Below are 20,566 nucleotides of genomic sequence, written 5' to 3'. Positions count from 1 at the left end.
GCAGGATCAAAACAGGTTCGGTATTCTAGGAGCCCTAGCAGACATCGACTTTGAGTTGACAAATCAAGTCGGCAATCCAAAACCTCAAAAACCCAGTGATGGAGTACCCAAGGCCAAGAAAACATGGTGCCCTCCAATTTTCTTATTTAATGTCGACATCAATGCTTTAGTGGAGACATTAAGAAAATCCATACCGGAATCTTCGTTCAGAATAAAAAATGTCAACAAATCGAAAAGCAAACTTTATTTCGCAGACCCCAAATTGCATGCTTCAATGATGTCAATCCTGAAGGCCAAAAATATAAACTCCTACTCTTTTACACCAAAAGAGCTCAAGCAAGTCCCGATGATAATAAGGGATCTTTACCCACACACTAACCCCGACCATATAAAACAGGAACTTGATAACCTGGTGCCGGATACAGTGGCAAGCGTGTCCAAATTCAAAACGGCCAGATCCATAAAAACAAACACAGACACTGGACTTTTCTTGGTAACTTTGTTACCAGGTAAAACATTTGGAGAAGTTTCCCACATTCGAGGTCTGCAAAACCAATCAATTTCATGGGAAAAGCCCAAAAAGAAAGACGGCGAAATTCAATGTCATAGATGTCAACGTTGGGGTCATCTTTCACGAAACTGCAACTCGTCTTACAAGTGCGTCAAATGCAGCCAAGTTCACCTTCCAGGGGAATGTCAACGTAATAGCTCTGACACCACCGAGCCTTTTTGCATAAACTGCAACAAATCTGGACATCCCGCTAATTACAGAGGCTGTCCGTCTTACAAGCAGTATATTGCCGCCAGAAAAAGTAAGGTAGCTAAGGCTATCGAAACCAAAAACATTGCTCAAGCTAATGTTAAACGGATGTTGAATATGTCCATCATTTCTCAAGGAAAGTCATTTTCCAGTATACTTAAACCAAGCTCTTCAAGCAAACAAGAAACTCAACAGCCTGCGTTAATTCAGGAGTTCATGAAACTTGCCAACGTATTTCTTGAGCCAGAAACACTAACTCTAGAGCAAGAAATTGAATTGTTTTTAAAAAATTTTAAAAACATGTCAAAAACAGAAGCTAAAAAGGAGTTTCTGAGGCTTTTTACAAAAGTTAAGGCTCATTATGGACCATAGGTTCATAAAATTCTTAACCTTCAATGTGCGCTCACTAGTTGATGCGAGTCGTCGATTGGAACTGAGAAATCTTCTTCATAATGAAAAGATTGATTTTGCTTTTATTCAAGAATGCCATCTTCGGAAGAATCGTTACGTGAAAATAGATGGATACAGCTTTATTTACGACAATTCACCTATAGGAATTGGCGTTTTTGTGAAAAATAGCATTCATTTTACTCGGGTGAATACAAGCGATATTGGCATTAATACCTCTCTCATAAAGGTAGAAACTTCTTCAGACAATGGAAGCAAAAAGTATTTGATTGGGTCGGTTTATATACCTTGCAATCATCCAGTGAGCAGACTCGAAGCAGATCTAAATAATCTTCTCCAACTGTGTAATTCTTTTGATGGGTTCATCCTCGGTGGAGATCTCAATTCCAAAAGTCCTATTTGGGGTGATTTATATGAAAATTCTAATGGAAAAGTTCTTAATTCGTGGCTTGATAACAACGCATTAGATGTCACTAGACTTTGTGACATAACACCGTCATACCCTAACGGACCATCCTTCTTGGACCACTTTTTATTAAGCGCTCACCTAATAAACCACTGTACCCAGAATTATCGAATATCCTCCTTGCCGACTTTTTCAGATCATTTCCCGCTTAAACTCATGCTGAAATTTGATAGTTTTAGTATAATCCTGAGTCAGCCAAAATTCTTCATATCATATAAAAATACAAATTGGAATGATTTCCGACATGATTTGCAGTCAGCATCACAAGAAATCATGCCTCCAACAAATAGAAACATGGATAACGACGAGATTGAAACAGTCATCGATAGTTTTAATAGCGTATTTAACCGCATTCACAACTCCCACTCGGAAAAGGTTATGCTAAAGGATGGAAAGCTTCCTCTATCTAGTAAAATCCAGAAGTTTCTCAAAATTAAACATCAATGGCAGAATGAACTTAAAAAAATTTTTCACCGAACAGGAAACAGGATCAGCCGTGAGTACACAATCCTTTCCAAACAAGTACAACTACTAAAAACTATCATAAAAGAGCTAATAGAAATAGAATCTGCTCATGCTTTCAACAATAAACTGAAAAAAATTAAACCTGGCCCGTCAGCATTTAAAAAAATTTCACAATTTACGGGGAAGTCCAAATCTTCTTTTTGCCAGAAGCTCCAAAATGGTAATGACATTATTACAAACAGTACTGAAATTGCAAACCAGTTCCAATCATTTTATTGCTCAATATTTCAAGAAAAATTGCCATTAAATCCAGTCCATGATCTCAATTCTAGAGTTACATCTTGTATTGACGCCACTTCATCACGCATTTACTCCTTTGATAATGGTTTCTCTGCTTTGAACAATCCAGACACCCATCATTTCACTGGCTCTGAAAAGATAAAGAGCATTATTTCTAATATTAATTCAAAAAAGTCTAGCGGCCCTGACGGAATATCAAACTATATGATTAAAAAATTTCCAGAGGCAACAATAAAACTTTTGGCCTGCTTATTTAATAATTGCATCAACAACGGCTATTTTCCATTGCAATGGAAATGTGCGAAAATCATACCGATTAAAAAAAAATCAAATAGTGCATACGTGGATGATTTTCGCCCGATTTCTTTGTTATCCAACATAGAAAAAATCTTTGAGTCGGTTCTGAAGGAAAAAATTGAGAATGAATTAATAATTGATCCAATTTCTAACTTCCAATTTGGATTTAAACCTGGCCATTCAACTCAACATGCTCTGCTCAAGTTTCATAGCGATATTACTTCGAACTTAAGGAACCAAAAATGCACTGTTGCGATATCCTTAGATATCCAGAAAGCATTCGACTCTGTATGCCACATGGGAATCCTGTATAAATTAATTGAAATTGGTATAGATCCATATCTTGTGAAAATAATGAATAGTTTTTTCACATTACGTTCGTTTTCGGTCCGTATTAATGAGGCATCATCACCATTGGGTTCAGTAGAAAGTGGTGTCCCACAAGGCAGCATTTTGGCACCATTTCTCTTTAATTTGTTTCTTCATGATTTTCCTCATATTATACAGGATTCACAAGCTATCTTATATGCCGATGATTGTTTGATCTACGCACATAATGTATCACCATTTTTAGCGTTAAGTGACGCAAAAGATCACCTTCTAATTGTGAACGATTATTACAAGAAGTGGGGTATACAAATTAATGCCGCCAAATCAGTTGCAATCTGCATACGCAACGCTTCAGGAAAATGTCCAAGGCACGTAGTTCCGGAGAGCAAACTGCTAGAACTATCTTTAGAAGGAGTGGAGATACCCTTCAAAACAACATTGAAATACCTCGGCATCCAATTCAACAACCTCATGAAATTTAACTCACACGCGCGAGCCAACATGCAAAAAACAAAGGGTATATTAGCCAGGCTTGCGTTTATTCTAAACAGCAAACACTTACCAGAAAAAACCAAGCTCCTTCTTTACAAGGTAGCAATAAGGCCCGTTCTGCTATATGGATTCCCGATCTGGTTCTCTATTTCCCCAATAGTGGCCAAAGAATTGGAGATCCTGGAAAGAAAAATATTGCGAAAATGCATCAACAAGAACTACATTAATGAATGTAAAAGATACTCCAACACACATATATACAATGCATCCCGCATTGTTCCCCTTTGTGAATATGCCATGGTCCATCAAAAAATATTCATCGACAAACTGGCCTCGCACGAAAACTCCTTGATGAAAGAAATTTATGAAGCTGATAAGAATATTTCCTGGACAGACTCTTCCTATCTGTCATCTGTAGGGGTCCTAAACGAAATATCAGACGTTACAGATGGTTACAACTTGTCTCAGTTTTATGTAAAATCCACTCCTGGAAGTCACAGAGGATAATTCATTTATTAGTTTATTCGGTCGTTAAAAGTAACAACTACACTTACCTCTTTTTTCATAAATAATAAGCTCATTGAGCAATCGATTGGCATAAAATGCTACTAATATCTGTGTTAAATACATGTAAATTTTCAATGTTAATTTTATTTTTTATAATAAGCTTTTTTGAGCTATCGATAATCTGTGATAATAATTATATTTTACTATAAAAAATGTCAAATTAAAATAATGACTTCTGTCACATCTGTTAGACATTGTATTCAACAGACATCTTTGTTATTTAGTTTTTAATGTTTGTTTTTGTTTTTTATTTATTTTGCTACAGACGTATACGCTCTGTTCGTAACAGCTGAGGCCAGGAGCGAGCCTCATTCTCTCTTATCATATTGTACCAATTCTCTTGTACGTTATACACTAATATTTCTCGCGTGTAGCATATCTTTACGTATTTACTGTATATTAGAACAAGACGACAATAGTTCTAAGTAAAACTTGTTTGCCATTCGTTTACTATGTACATTTACTGAAAAGAAGAAGACTCAAATAAATATTACTTACTTACTTACTTACGCGTGACGCAACGCACAACGTACCGTATGTGCCGGGGCCATTAGCGAGACATATTCAATTTAGGGCGATTATTATATGTGTTCTTTTACTATCTGATGGATTTGAAAATCCAAAATAAACCAATTTGGAGGCATTTCAAATATGATTTTAACATTGAAAGTTAATGCCAAGAAGCTCCTCCTTGAAATTCAATCATCACTTTTAACTTTAAGTTAACCGAAACGCTATAAATCTATTCGGTAAATCCAAACTATAACAAAAGGAGACTTATAATAATGGGGGTTAAACTATTAAATATAAAAATTATTAATTGACACAATCATGATTTCACTTAAATCTAATAGTAGGTTTACATTTACGAAATCCACTCGATTCCAACTGTCAATTCCATTGCTTAAACGTCAAATGAAATCCAATGGATTTCAGATGTGTTTTCATTTGACGTATACGCAAAGGAATTGACAGTTGAAATCAAGTGGATTTCGTAAATGTAAACCAAGCATAACACATACTCCAGTTTGGGATTACCAATACCCGCTCAATTAATTTAAGGTGAGTCACTGACTTATTTTACCCCTTTTTACCACTAGAAAAATTGCCAATCGAGGTACGAGATTACAAACATAAAAGCCCTAACTAAATGAGCTCGCTTAGCAAGATTTTGGGGCATTTTATAATTGTCCCCACAAATATTTTCATAACCAAAAATCTAGCAGCCTTCAAAGGTAACCCTAAACTCCGTACACACTAGAGCTTTTTGCCGGGTTAACCTTCTTTATGAGGATTTGTTTGACATGTAAGCAATGGAATTGACATTTAAAACCCAGTGGGTTTGTTAAATCCGGTTATATGTAAACGTACTACTATACTCACGATATTTTTTAGAACAACCTGGGCATTACTAATCCTCACAATATTCAATGTAAACGCTTATAGTACGTTTATATACAACCGGATTTACCGGATTTGCGTATACGTCAAATAAATCCTCAGTAAGAAGGTTAACCCTGCAAAAGGCTATAATATAAACATGGCTGTTGAGTTCAGCGCGTTATTAAACAACTTTTAATAGTTGCCCTCTTCCAAATTAAACACTTTGAAATTAATTCGTATAAAATGTTTATTAAAAATATTGAAAGGCTAAGGCACTTTAAAAACAATTTGTTCAACGCGTATTTTAGAACTGATTTAACAAGTCCCTTCGTTGCCCTTTTGAAGTTATTTGTTTTTCTAAACTAGACACTGCCGTTATTGGGCAACAACAATGACCCATTACTAGTACATACATACATATACATAAGTGCAGTGAGTGAAAAGGGCAACGAAGGAATAGAAATAAACAAGTGGCAAATTATGAGTGCAACGAATTATGATCAAAGTAAATATGTGGAATATTTTTACATAAATAAATAAAATGTAAAGAAGACAGTGGCGGCGGTAACATTCCCCCCTTCGTAAGCAAACTAGGGCCTCGTGAGCTTACTTTCATCCTTCTCAATACCGACGTCTAGGACTGCTATTTTGGTTACTGGCCTCTCGTACTCGCTGGAACTCGTTCTGACTTTGACGCTTCGAACTTGACCATCTTTTGCTGCAAATAACTCAGTTACAATACCTTTGGGCCACTTGTTGCGAGGTAGTGTATCGTCGACTATAATTACGACATCTCCGACAGTTGGTGGTGGAACTTTTTCGAACCACTTGCTTCTTCGTACCAACATCGGTCCATATTCACGTACCCATCTTCTCCAGAAGTTATTTGCAAATTGTTGGGTTTGATGCCATCGTTGTCGCAGATCATAGTTGTATTCGCAAAGAGGTTTTTGTCCCGATGCTGATCCCAATAACAAATGATTAGGTGTCAGTGCGTCATCTTCAACAGTATCCAGGGCCACAAATGTTAACGGGCGAGAATTGATGATAAACTCAACTTCATATAGGGCACATCGTAGGATCTCATCGTTGAATTTGAAGGCTGGACACATTGAGTACAGGATGGATTTAACTGAACGTATTAAACGTTCCCATGCACCGCCCATATGCGGGGCAGCTAGAGGGTTGAATCGCCACTTGATAAAATCATATTTGGAACACAACTTCATGAACTCTAAATGCTGTCTTTCCTCTTGGAGCATTCTTTCAACAGACTTAAAATTTGTTCCGTTGTCGGTAAAAATTTCTCTGGGAGAGCCACGACGACTTATGAAATTTTGAATGCACATTATGCAGGAGCTGGTGTCAAGACTATGAGCCACTTCGATGTGAATAGCACGTACCGTTAAACATGTAAACAGAACACCCCATCTCTTTTCTTTGTGCCTGCCGACTGTGACATATAATGGGCCAAAGAAATCAATTCCGACGTAAGTAAATGGACGTTCAAAACTAGATACTCGGGCTGACGGTAACGCTGCCATCTGAGGTGGACATGGTACTGCTGCTAAATTCTTGCATTGTTGACACTTTCTTCGTACACTCTTATAAAGTGCTCTCAATCTGGGGATGTAGAATTCGGATTTAATATTTGACATCACTGCTTCATGCAAACAATGATGAAATTTTTGATGGTAGAATTGAACCACCAGAAATGTTATGTAGTGACTGTTGGGTAAAATTATTGCATTGTTGCAACTTAACATTTCAGCTCTTCCTGAGACACGTAGAACTTCATTTTCGTCTAAATAGATGTTCATTTGCTTCAATTTGCTGCCTTTTTCTATCGGCTTGTTATTCTTGAGGCACCATATTTCGTCAGGAAACCCGCTTTTTTGGGCATACTTGTACAAAACAAGTTTGGCTTTCTGGACACATTCGAAATTCACATTTTCTGGTAATTTGCAGCTGCGGACCACAGACTTTAACTTCTCCATATAAAGTAGAAATAGCGACAGCGCTTTATAAAGTCGTCTCCAGCATGAAAAATACTCAACATTTATGGTGAACGTATGTAATATCGAAATATGCAACAGACAATTACGCACCTCTTCTTTTGTTTCTCCTAATACGGGATTTTTCGGCCAAGAACTCTCATCTTCTTCAAGGAACTTAGGACCATGGGACCACAAATCGTCATTACAGGACCCAACTTTCGTCGCAAAATCAGCTGGATTCAATTTTGAAGGCACCCAATTCCACTGGGTAATATTTGTAGACTCCAGGATTTCCCCAACTCTGTACATTACGAACGGCTTAAAATTCTTCGGATCCATGGACAACCAACTCAGTACAGTTTTTGAGTCCGACCAGAAGAAACTTTCTGTACATTGAAGTCTCGTTGCTTTTACTATTTTGTCTGACAGACGCACACCAGTTAGGGCTGCTTGAAGTTCCAATCTGGGAATAGAAACTGGTTTGAGGGGAGCCACTTTGGATTTTGCTGCTACAAGACTGATATTGACTTCTTCGAGATACTTAATGCGAAAGTAGCACAACGCTGCGTATCCGTCTTCTCCAGCGTCAACAAAAGTATGAATTTGAACTTCCTGTGTGAACTTCAACAGCTTGGAGTAACATCTCGGAATTTGTACTTGCGAGATCACCTTCAAATTGGACAACCATGAAGACCAGTTATTATATAGCTCGTCATTTAATTCATCGTCCCATTTAATTGCCGATCGCCAAATCTGTTGTAGAAGTATTTTCAACCCAATCGTGTAATGGGAGATGAATCCAAGCGGATCAAATATGGACATCAGGACTTGAAGAACCTCCCTCTTCGTAGGGACCACATGCGACTCGAATACGTTTCTCGAGAGCCGTGAAAATCTGCAATTATACTGAAACACATCATTGTTGGATTCCCAATACATACCAAGAATTTTTTCGACGGCTCCAAACGTATTCTTTGTCAGCTCTCCATTGCCTAATTTTTCCTACACCAATTTTGAATTCGACACCCAATTTCTCATGTGGAAGCCACCAGCAGCATGTATCATTTTAACTTGTAATGCTAACTCTAGGGCTTCTTCTTCACTGTGTACGCTGTCGATAAAATCATCCATGTAGTGATACGACTCAACCGCCTTAACTGCTCTGGGATAATTTTCACGAAAGTCGTCTGCGTTCTTGTTGCGCACAAAATGAGCAATACATGGAGCACAGCTAATTCCAAAAGTTAACGCCTTCATCACATAAACACTGATTTTGTCTACGTCACCATTTTCGAACCACAAAAATCGTTGAGCATGCATGTCTTCATCTTTGACGTTGATTCTATGAAACATCTCAGCAATATCACCACAGACTGCAACTTGACCAACTCGGAATTCGATTAAAACATTGAAGAGTGACGTAAGCAAATCAGGACCACATAGCAAATAATCGTTGAGTGATTTATTATTGGATTTGGCTGCTGCATCCCAAACTAGACGAACTTTTCCAGGCTTATTCGGATTAAGAGCCACAAAAATTGGAAGATACCAGGTGCGACCAGGATAATTATTAATTTCGGAGTCCAAAACTTTTCTTGCGTATCCTTTTGAGATAAGCTTTTCGATTTCCATCTGCATAGTCTGCTTTAATTCAGTATTTTTCTTAAACTTCCTCATGAGACACTTTAGTCGATGAACTGCGACATTGTAGCTATCAGGTAATTGAGGATCATTATCTTTCCACAGTAGACTCACTTCAAATTGTTGATTTTTCTTTACGCAGTTGTTTTCCAAAATCTGCATGGCTCTTTGATTCCCGATCGACAGTATACTTTTAGGTTGCGACACATCCAGAGAAAAATATTCTTTTACTTCATCATGTAAGATTTGATAACGACGTTCACATTCACAAGTGTGTATATTCAGCGAAGCTATTTCACCAACATCCTTGCCACTACCTTGAAGAGTCCATCCAAGTCGAGTCTTCGTTGCAATAAACTGATTATAACCACCTTCACGAATTTTCATTGGGACAGCCACTCGCCAATTATTAACTCCAATTAAAATCGTTGGCTTTGCGTTGACATATGACTCGACTGGCAATCCTTTTAAATGTGGATTATATTTCACAACATCTTCAAATTTTAATGTTTGCTTGGGCAGTTCAAGATTCTTCACTGTTCTCACATCGTGCAGCATAAAACGAGAATCACCTTTGACACCAGACACTTCAATATTAATTTTCACCGAGTCATCTTCAGAACGAGTTGTGTTTCCAGTCCAACGTAATTCCAGAGGTTCCTTCTTGCCCTTAATTCCAAGCTTATTAAAGAATTCTTTCTCCATAAGGCTCACAGAAGAACCTTCATCCAAAAAAGCAAACGTTGTCACTGAACCACCATCATAAAAAACTCGAATCGGCAAAATTCTAAAACATGTCTTCTCTTTATCACTGTCACGATGCGAATTTACACTTCGGCTTTGTTCGGTTGGCACGAAATTATTAGCACTCGCATTCAATGAGGATTGATGATTATGTAACAATGGATGATGCTTTGCTTTACAACCACCGATTTCACACAATTTATTGGAAAAACACTTTCTGCGATGTGAATTTAGGCACTGGCGACACAATTTGTTTTCTTTCACAATCTTCCATTTAGCTTCCAAATTTAGGGATTGAAACTCACCCCAACTCTGGATTTTATGAGCTTCACTTTTGCACGAAAAACAAATTGGTTTCCTTGGGCCACTATCCTGATGTGTATTAACTGATGCTCCTTTCTTGCTTGTTATTGGCTGGCAGCAGCGGCTATGTTGTAAATCCAATCACTAAACACTTTCACTATAGGAACATTAGAATCCTTTTGATGCATAGCCCAACTTAATTTGTGGTTATTCGGCAATTTGTCCACTAATGTCTTCACTAACATCGGATTATTTAAATGAGCCTTCATATTAGAGTTGTGCAATCTAGTTCATTTGAAAGATCTAGTTCAATAGCTCAGCTTTTCAAACTGAACTAGGTCAGTAATCTAGTTCATAGTTCACTGTCCAGTTCAATCATTCGGATCAAAATCGTTCACCGGCTCTTAATCGGTCGTCTGATGAAAACGCATACATACACCAAATACAAACAAAGAAAAGACTAATATAATTTAACTACTCCATAACAAAAATATTACATTTGCATAGTTTTATTGCATTCTTAAAGAAAGATTAATTAATTTTTGAAAAACATCATTCATTAAGGTGTCTGGCAAAGATCGTATGTTGTGTGTGTGTAGAAATTGTCATTGCAAAAAAGCTTTGTTTGTGTTTCTTTTTGTTTTTCCCTTTTTTCTATCCAAAAAGGCAGATTCAATAGGTAATGGATTCGACATATTGTAATATGTTATGTCTCGTATGTTTTTGTAGATATCTTCATTTTCGGACAGCTATTCCATGTACCTTGATCCAAAACATAAACAAACTGATCACATTACGAAGGCATCCGTTAACATAGACGACGCCGTCACTTTATTTATTTGTGAACGACATGTTGAACTAGATTGTGAATCGTTTGTTGATCGTACGTACGGTCACCGACTGATTATAGTTCAGTGAACTATTGAATTATAATGAACTATATCGACTGATCTAGTTCATACGCTCTTTTCAATGAATCGTTCAATTGAACTAGTTCGTTCATGAACTATACAACTCTACTTCATATCGCACGCTTCCATTGTAGAACAAATATTTTTAATTGTTAAAGCATATTCAATTATGCTATCCAGTCTGTCCTTCAATGGTGGAATCTTCATGGCTTTATCGATCATGCCATCTAAAATATGCTCAGGACGACCGAAACACATTTCCAACGTCTGGATAATTTCACCCACCATCGAAGGAATTAACAATTTACTTTTCACCAACTCTTTAGCACGACCACGGAGACACGACTGCAAACGCATTAAATTTTCACCATCAGTGTAACCCGCAATCTCGGTACTATTTTTGAAATTACTGATGAACAACGGCCAATCCTCTGGGTTTCCATCAAAATTCGGCAAATCCTTTGGTATCACTTGTCTGGCTGCAATTTGAGCTGCTGTTGGTTGAAATGTTGTAAACGTCTGAGAAAAGGAACACGATGGCTGGCTTACGTTGCCTTGGGACAGAATTTTATATTTCTTCTCCAAATATTGCCTTTGTAATTCTTTCTCCTCTTCCAACATCTGCAGCTGCAATTGAGTCTGAGACATGTTGCTTGGAACCACGTCAGAATTACCGAAATTCTCAAAATGGCGGTCTTTATGAAAATTTTTATTAACACTGTTTGAATATGTCGATGTTGTTTTTGTCAGTGGCATAACTGTCGTTTGAGACATAGTTGTTGGTACTGAAGACACTGTACTGGAGCCATGTTTACTTGTACTTGGATTATGTGCCTTTTTATATGCACCTTTTCCAAGAACGGGATCCATTTCTTTTTGTTGTTGTTTTTGTGATGTGCCAGGTTGCGCCATATTGGCTGGTGATGATGAAGCCTGCCTCCCGGCGGTGAAATCAGCGGTATTATTTACGGCTGGCATATGCTCCGATCCATCACACTCGTTACTTTGGGCCACAGATTGGTCACCACAGCACGAACAACTCCAGCTTACATTTTCAATGTTGCTATCCACTTTAACACACTCGAAATGGAACCACTTGTCACAAGAATCGCATTGCACCATACGATCGGTGTCTTTTAAATCGCATTTGTTGCAATTAAAATCGGTTTCTGACATGTCGTCAAATTGTTGAAACACGATATAAAATTATTGTTATTTTATTGAGAAAATATTTTTTTTTATTTTTCAGAAAATAATTCCTTTTCTTATGTGTGACACTCTTTCCACGGTTCTTTGATGTTATTCACGGCTTTTAAATTTATTCTTTTGTGACACAAATGCTCTTGTACACTTTCTGTAAATTTATTGCCGAAACCGCGGTAATTATAACGAGCCTTCGAAATTATTTTTATTATGTTTTATTAAAACTCTAAATTGTTTTACTTAAATTGTTATTAAAGAATGTTGAGTTCAGCGCGTTATTAAACAACTTTTAATAGTTGCCCTCTTCCAAATTAAACACTTTGAAATTAATTCGTATAAAATGTTTATTAAAAATATTGAAAGGCTAAGGCACTTTAAAAACAATTTGTTCAACGCGTATTTTAGAACTGATTTAACAAGTCCCTTCGTTGCCCTTTTGAAGTTATTTGTTTTTCTAAACTAGACACTGCCGTTATTGGGCAACAACAATGACCCATTACTAGTACATACATACATATACATAAGTGCAGTGAGTGAAAAGGGCAACGAAGGAATAGAAATAAACAAGTGGCAAATTATGAGTGCAACGAATTATGATCAAAGTAAATATGTGGAATATTTTTACATAAATAAATAAAATGTAAAGAAGACAGTGGCGGCGGTAACAATGGCCTTAAACTAAGTCCCAATTTACATTAGGCGAGTTTACTTGCGGCAATTGTCAGTTTGTGGGTGAGAGAGGGTGTTGAGAGGCAAAGGGTTACCATATACCTCACCTCTCTCTCCATCAAACTGACAATTGCCGCAAGTAAACTCGCCTAATGTAAATTGGGACTAACTACGGACAAGACGATTTAACTTAAACCTACATTAACTTATGCCAAGTTTACACTTGCGCTCTAAAATCCACTGGATTTCACGAAATCCTGAAATACACCCTGGTGTTTACACTTATTTTTTTTATGATTTCAAACAAATCACAATAATCAAGGCGGATGCATAGCGCAGCTGATCGAAGATGAATTTTCAAAACAAGTTGTTGTAAATTGAATTAGCAATCAAAAAATACGACAATATAGAACTTTACTGCTTTATTTCGAAAATTATCGTAAAATTATCTATATATCGTATTAATTGTGTCTTATACTTACAAATAAAAAAAATATTTTATCGTTGAGACATAATAATAATTTTTTATAGATAAAAGTTGTGTTCAGAAGCTGCGAAATATTAATACTTGCAGTAGTTTTCCCGTTTAGTGCTACAAATGCGTTCCCGTACTCCGAAATCTAGCAAGACTTGCACTTCTCTTTAAACGAAAATAGCGCTGAATAACAAACACCCTCTTCTCATGTTTATTTCCACCTGAATATGATAGCTGATACGTTGATTTTGACATTTATGGAGTTATTGCAATTTCCGCCATTTTTCCGTTCCCGTATTTTTAAGAAATTTGTATGGGAAAGCATTTTTTTTTCTAACATTACCGTTAAAAAAAAGTACGGGAACACAATGGAAAATATCATTGTAACAAAGCATGGTAGAACAAATATAAGGTAAAGTAAATACTACAACAAATACAACTCGAACAACAACCACAAAGGAATTTGTTTTTGTTTGTAACGTTACTGCCAGTTGCATTTGTAAACAAAACAAGGATATGTCTATAAATTATTGGAATTTAAAAAACTAATCATTTTTTACATTTGGTTGAATATTTTGGAAAACATGAATGAAAATTCGTTACATTTTTAATTTTTATGTTTCCACATCATTCCACTAAATGCATAAATTATCGCAGAAAGTAGAATTCTTGCAGAAAAGTTTGGGGTCGCTGGAAATTCATAGAAAAAGGAGAAGCTGTTTCAATGTTTTGTTTTAGAAATCAAAGAAGAACATGTTTATTAGGGCTTTATTTTTTTAAATTTTAACAAAGTACCTCACATATTAACAAACGTTGTATCGCCTCTACAAGCGGTGATTTACTGCGCGGCTTATCGTTCGAACTTGGAGGAGGTTACATATCATTGATATGAAGAAGTCTTTCTGGGATATGGTTTTTTCCGAATGATATATATTTTTTTTTCTCAAAAAATATATGTCCCTAATGTACATCGAAATAAAAATAAAGCTTCGTTCCTGTACTTTTTAATGGTAAAACTCGTAAAAGAGAGAACTGCAAACAATTTGTTCTTACACAAATGTTTTTTGAAATTGTTCGGGAACGGAAAAATGGAAAATACGTCAAAAAAACTGGAACAAATGTCAAAGTCGGCGTATCAGCCAATCAGACGCCGGCAACCATGTTACTATTTTTTTACTCGCCCAAATCTGTCGTGTAAAAAGTTTTTAAAGAGAGCGTCATTCAGCGCCATTTTTGTTTAAAGAGAAGTGAACATTTTACAACTTTTTTGTGTACGGGAACGCTTTTTCGCGTAAAATGTGTAAAAGTCGTAAAAATTTTAAAAACTTTTTAGTTCTGGAACACAGCTTAAATGTATAAAATGTCATATGAAATTTGACACTAATGCTTTGTTTACATTTACGAAATCCACTTGATTTCAACTGTCAATTCCTTTGTGTATACGTCAAATGAAAACTCATCTGAAATCCATTGGATTTCATTTGACGTTTAAGCAATGGAATTGACAGTTGAAATCGAGTGGATTTCGTAAATGTAAACAAAGCATAACGTTACAACCCAGTTCAGTCAGCTGTGCATTGCTGCTACCTTTTCTTATTCTACCATGGTAACAAAGTATATCATGGTACAATAATACAGGTAGCATTATCAAGCCAGCTGATGGTAACATAATGTGTCAATTGCATTGAATTGATGTCAAATTTTGACATCTTATGTTACCAACAATTGCCGATGCGGCTACCTGTGTATTTGTACCATGAAGTATATTAATATTTTTTTCACATTGTTTACACATTTTAGCCCTGTTCCTTTACGTGCAAGAATCTTCAATTTTTACAACTTTTTACTCGAAAAGCGTTTCTTTACTTCAGGCACCACACAATTCATATGGAAGTAGATTACAACTTTTGCTACTTTTGCCAGTTTTACAATTTTCAAAAGTAAAGGAACAGACCATTTGATAATAAAATTTTTTGTTGCAGCAATTGACCATCTACCTTGTTTATTGTGATACGTGCAAAGTGTTGAAACTTTTGGTACTTTTTTAAGCAAAAACAGGGTTGTATCACGAAATGAGATGATTTCATTTTTGTATGCGAAATCATGATAAATTTTGCTTGATTCCGCGCGAAATCACGAAACGCCTTCGAAATCACGAAACGATCCCGAATGTAAACATTAATTTCATCATGATACAGCTTCATACGTGAATGATATCATTCCGGAGCTGATCGATCTTTCTAGTTCCTTTTTCCAAAAGGAACTAGATCCTTAATATAGTTCCAAATAGTTCCGAGAGCGATAAAGTTCAATGAATTTTTCTCTAATAATTACATTAGGTGTGTTCGTTTACTCAACAATTTGTACAAATTTGTACAAGTCCAGTAACTTCTTGAAATCGACATAGTTCTTTTGCATTGTAATGTAGGGTAAACGAACAACATCCAGTAACAATTTGTACAAGTTTTGAGTAAACGAACACACATATTATTACAGTAATTTCATAAAATTACTTTTGTATGGAACTCGATCTATGAATGCCAAAATAATGGGAAAGTTTCATATGAAAGTTTTACCGTGTAACATAAGAGTAAAGCAACACGCTGAAACTTTCCTATTATTTTGGAGTTCTTAGGCAGAGTTCCCCAATACAGTAATTTCATAAAATTACTTTAGTAGGTATCTCGATCTATGAACGCCAAAATAATGGAAAAGTTTCGTATGAAATAGTTCCGAGAGTGAAGTAGTTTAACCAATCTTTTCTTTGTTTTCATCTTTTGGAGGATGAATTGACATAAAAATTAATAAATTGAAGCGATGTAACGATGATGTGATTTACGATTATTTAACAATGTGGCCGCATCTGAATGATTAAGAAACCGAACGTGAAAGATCGAAGTGAGTGTGGAATTGAATGAAGAAAATAAATTATACAAATGCAAGGAATTATATGCACGACTGGAACTATATGAACTATATAAATGCAATAGCCGGATATAGTTCCAATAGTTCATTATCCGGAATAGTTCCTTGGAACTCGTTCGTTCCGGAACTACACGACTGTAGTGAATACATTTTCAAATAATAAACAGTTGAGATTTTTTTAACAAGATTATATTTATATTTTTAATTTTATCCAAAGGGAAGACATGGAGAAGAAAAACTCAACTGCATTTCCCATACATTCCATACAAAACTTGTGTAGAACATGTGCTAAAGAAATCATCGTTGACGAATCAATGAACATTTTTGAGCGGCTAAGTGAAAGTCCTGAATTTCCAACTGTAGTTAAAGTATTAAGAACAATAGAACCACAAATTAAAATCAGCTTCCAAGATCATTTACCAAAAATGGTGTGTATTACATGTATTAAACGATTGCGAAAAATGTACATGTTTTTGGAATCATACAAACAAGCCAATTATAAATTACTCAAATGGAGTGAAAACATTATTGATAAATCCGACACTTCATCGTCGGATGATGAAGTACAAACTAACGTTGGCGAATTTCCAATAAACGAGGAACAAGAATCAACTTTTCAAGGGGACAATAAACTGAATGTAAACAATGGGGAAAATAATACCGAGCAAAGAACAGGTATAGAACGGACAAATGATGAGATCAGCAATGACTTGGATATTAGGTACATAGGTACATACATAGCTAAATATTGTTAAATTTAATTTATAACAAAAATTGTTTATTTTAGTATTGATGATTTAATGGAAAATAGTTATGATAACAACGACATTTCGGAAGCGAAGGTAGATGCTCCAATAGATAAAAATGATGAGGTAAATGACTTAAAAGACACACATGAGGAAGGTGGCAACAGTAACAATGATATAAGGTAAATTTTTTTTAATTCTGACAGTATTTATTTAAAAGCATAAGAAAAATTTCATTTCAGAAGTGATAACTTATTGCAAACAATCACCACAGTCGATGGTTCCAAATCGAAAGATACTGACAATAAGCAAAATGAATTAGATGTTGTTCAAAATAAAAATCCAAAAAATAAATCCAAACTGACTGAACCCAAACAAAAGAAAAAACCTGGAAGAAAGAAAAGGGACTATGTATGTGAAACGTGTGGACAAGGTAAGTATCGCTTATGAACATTAGCTCTGTTCCAGAACTAAAAAGTTTTTACAATTTTTACCACTTTTACAAATTTTGCGTTCCCGTACACAAAATTTATACAGTGTGCCACAAATGTCTTCGTACCCCTACAAGATTTTCCTTAATCGATTTGAGAACACGATGATAAAAGAAAGATGTAAATATTAACAATGTTGGGCTGTTTGCTGCAGCAGACCTTTATTAAAGTTTCGAAAGAAGAGTGTATTTTGATGAACCATAACGGATTTATTACGCCAAAACCGAAAAAGGTTGATATTTCGACACCACAAAAGTCTTCGTACCCCTTACAGAATTTATCAAAATGGACACTAAAATCTGTTAAAAGTGATGCCATTGCTTTCTGTTTCGACGTGTTTCTTCCAGACTCAATATTTCGAGGGGTTTTCATTGCGTCTTCAGCGTAGAGTAACCTTATATTGGCGTATTTATAGCTTGATAGAGAAATTTAAATCTTATAGTGAATATAGACACTTTTCGCAACTAAACTCCTTAAAATTGGACGGAGTTTACACTATTATCCTTTGTCTAGCGTTTTGAAACAATATACCTCTGATTTAACCTGATACTATAGGTAATACACCTTAATTATGCCCTTTATATATGACGTTATGTCTTAAGGCATCCCAATTTTTCTGAACGGGAATATAAATTTATCTCAATAATGTAAATTTATCATAGATTTCAGGTGAATGCATCTATTTATTCCAATTAGTAAACACCACAAAGTGCGGTATGGCTCAAAATCACAACAAAATTAATATATGCCTATCGACTAAATTTCTTATTTTAAGGTAATCAGGTTTTGTTGTTATTTTCACACCTTCGATCCACCAAATAAACCCCAAATTCAGTACTTAACTTTAAGGAAGTATATGAAATCCCTACTAAATGTGAAAGTCGCATTTTTTCATTCACGTACAAGGTCTAGGCGTTATTTGCTTTTCACATAATTTACAAAAGGAGGGTTAGTATTTGTTCAATATTTTCGAACTGCATTTATGGCCGCCTTTTGTACAGTTACATCAATCATAATATTGCAGTGTCATTTCTAGAGGTCTTACCTTATATTCGACACAAAAATAAACAGATCTTTAGTTGTCATATGCAAGTTATGATCATATCTTTAGTAACCTTAAGTCAAATTACATAAAATTTTGGCCTTCTTTCAAGTGAAACTTCATTTTTGAAGGCGGCAAATCGGAGATTTCTTTGAATATACTTATTTGCGATTAGCGGAATTAACTCACTGAACGAAATATTTATCTTTGAAGATTAACTTGATCATTAAAGTACGACAAACATGTCCCATTTGTTTCGAATTTTGTTCACAAATCTTACTACATATTCCGCGCAACAGACCAGAAAAGTATCCGAACCTCTCCTCCTTATTGACTTTTAACAGAAACCGTGGAAATTTGAGGCAATTTGAATAAAATCAAAGAAGTTCCGAAAAGTACGAAGACTTTTGTGGGATCAATAAGGGCACATTTTTTAGTATTTCGTGAATAACATTTGAATTAGTTAACAAAATTCGCCAGTTCTTTCAAGTAACATGGAAGAAATGTATAAGAAGGAGAAATACAGTTAAATATTTTGCAAAACTTTTTCCCAAGCTACTGATTATCACTAATAAATATTTTATTACCAGGGGTACGAAGACATTTGTGGGACACTGTATGAAAATCGTTTACGACTTTTAAAACTTTTACGACTTTTACCACTTTATAAAGTACGGGAACAGGGCAATTAATATGCATAGATTACTTTTGACTCACATTTTGTTCTCTCTTTTGTTTGTTTGTAGTATACACCAAAAGTCGCCAATACAAAAATCATCTACTCAAACATAAAGGTAATTTAGATGTTTTAAATGGGTCGATTATGGATAGAAGAGAAAATCATGCAATTAAAATGTTAAAATGACGGAATTTTTGTCATATTCAATCAATATCAGTGTTTTGAGACTTGAGCTATTAATTTAATTTAAAAAAAGTATAAATTCTAATGCGGAACTAGAAAATTCTATTGCTTAATTTGCTGTTGGCAACGCAAACGTAGTTGGGTTGCTATCCATAATCAACCACTCATACAACGTATGTACATATCGACATTTTCTGACCAATTCTATAACATGGCTGATTGAAATTAACTAATTTTTTTAAACAGTCGATAGACCTTTTCTGTGCTCAGAGTGTGGCAAAGGTTTTAAAGCTTCACGCAATTTGCTAGCGCATATGGTACTGCATAGGGGTGAGAAAAAGATATCTTGTCCAATCTGTCCAAAGAAATTTGTTTGTCATTCTGGACTTTATTGTCATATGAAGATACACAATAAAGTAAGAGCTCACGTATGCGAAACATGTGGTGCTTCATTCTATAGAGCTACACTGTTGAGACATCATAAATTATACCATACGGGTGAAAAACCATATCCATGTGAAGATTGTGATCTGAGGTATGTACAAATTTTTGTTTAATTAGTATTTCTAAATAATTTTTTCACAATTTTTCGTAGCTTCACAAATGCATCAAAGCTAAAATGTCACAAGCGTACACATACAGGTGAACAACCATATTCATGTTATTATTGCGATCGTAAGTTTTCCCAAAGTGGCAGTTGTGTGACTCATATGAAAACCCACGTTGGTGTTAATGTCCATCAATGTGAATTATGTCCAATACGTTTGCCCCGGGTCAGGGACTTGCGCGAGCACATTATCGAACATAAGGTAGCAATAACTTGTACTTATCTACTTCATTTACACTAACAAAATTTTCTGTATTTTTATAGGACGAGGACGAAGAAACACGCAGAAAAAATCTGGAGGCCCGAGCAGCTGAAATAAATAATCTTAGAGCTAATTATGGTCTTAAGAGAGAATTGAGGAATTACACAAAAGTATTAGAATAGACAGCCACTACATATTCTTAAAATTTATTTATGGTTTAAATCATATTGGTTAAAACCAATGGGTGCAATGATTAGCAAGCCGTCCTAGCAACGAGAAT

General features: G+C 35.5%; 4 protein-coding genes and 1 long non-coding RNA gene across 5 annotated transcripts; 1 reads left to right on the top strand and 4 right to left on the bottom strand.

The window, feature by feature from the left end:
- Positions 1-2,349: 2,349 nt before the first annotated feature.
- Positions 2,350-4,980, bottom strand: LOC141399553 (uncharacterized). Its single transcript, XR_012411866.1, has 3 exons — positions 4,073-4,980; positions 3,772-4,005; positions 2,350-3,698 (listed from the first exon to the last, which is right to left on the bottom strand). It is a non-coding gene; the product is annotated as an uncharacterized lncRNA (long non-coding RNA).
- A 1,078-nt stretch (positions 4,981-6,058) lies between these two features.
- LOC141398147 (uncharacterized) lies at positions 6,059-6,730 on the bottom strand. Its single transcript, XM_073975379.1, has one exon. The coding sequence runs from the start codon at positions 6,728-6,730 to the stop codon at positions 6,059-6,061; it is 672 nt and encodes a 223-aa protein (XP_073831480.1).
- A 1,737-nt stretch (positions 6,731-8,467) lies between these two features.
- On the bottom strand, positions 8,468-9,811 carry LOC141398146 (uncharacterized). The gene has a single exon (XM_073975378.1). It carries the CDS (start codon positions 9,809-9,811, stop codon positions 8,468-8,470), a length of 1,344 nt encoding a protein of 447 aa, XP_073831479.1.
- Positions 9,812-10,386: 575 nt separating this feature from the next.
- On the bottom strand, positions 10,387-12,483 carry LOC141399549 (uncharacterized). The gene is made up of 2 exons (XM_073978525.1): positions 11,174-12,483; positions 10,387-10,416 (listed from the first exon to the last, which is right to left on the bottom strand). Exons 1-2 carry the CDS (start codon positions 12,238-12,240, stop codon positions 10,407-10,409), a joined length of 1,077 nt encoding a protein of 358 aa, XP_073834626.1. The 5' UTR covers positions 12,241-12,483; the 3' UTR covers positions 10,387-10,406.
- Positions 12,484-16,409: 3,926 nt separating this feature from the next.
- LOC141399544 (uncharacterized) lies at positions 16,410-20,491 on the top strand. The gene is made up of 7 exons (XM_073978518.1): positions 16,410-17,057; positions 17,124-17,264; positions 17,325-17,515; positions 19,362-19,409; positions 19,724-20,012; positions 20,073-20,286; positions 20,349-20,491. The coding sequence occupies exons 1-7, from the start codon at positions 16,561-16,563 to the stop codon at positions 20,466-20,468; spliced, it is 1,500 nt and encodes a 499-aa protein (XP_073834619.1). The 5' UTR covers positions 16,410-16,560; the 3' UTR covers positions 20,469-20,491.
- Positions 20,492-20,566: the final 75 nt, after the last annotated feature.

Source organism: Musca autumnalis, unplaced genomic scaffold, assembly GCF_047663935.1.
Source record: "Musca autumnalis isolate F117 unplaced genomic scaffold, ASM4766393v1 scaffold_3, whole genome shotgun sequence".
NCBI lineage: Eukaryota > Metazoa > Arthropoda > Insecta > Diptera > Muscidae > Musca > Musca autumnalis.
Note: the sequence above shows the minus strand (reverse complement) of the source record. Positions and strands in the feature narration are given on the sequence as shown.

Bases quoted from the DNA above. Each gene is read 5' to 3' on its own strand.
- LOC141399544 (XM_073978518.1), top strand. From the start codon at position 16,561: ATGGAGAAGAAAAACTCAACTGCATTTCCCATACATTCCATACAAAAC. The intron at 17,265-17,324 runs GTAAATTTTTTT...ATTTCATTTCAG, and splicing joins AACAGTAACAATGATATAAG to AAGTGATAACTTATTGCAAA. The intron at 17,516-19,361 runs GTAAGTATCGCT...GTTTGTTTGTAG, and splicing joins ATGTGAAACGTGTGGACAAG to TATACACCAAAAGTCGCCAA.
- LOC141399549 (XM_073978525.1), bottom strand. From the start codon at position 12,240: ATGTCAGAAACCGATTTTAATTGCAACAAATGCGATTTAAAAGACACC.
- LOC141398147 (XM_073975379.1), bottom strand. From the start codon at position 6,730: ATGCTCCAAGAGGAAAGACAGCATTTAGAGTTCATGAAGTTGTGTTCC.
- LOC141398146 (XM_073975378.1), bottom strand. From the start codon at position 9,811: ATGGAGAAAGAATTCTTTAATAAGCTTGGAATTAAGGGCAAGAAGGAA.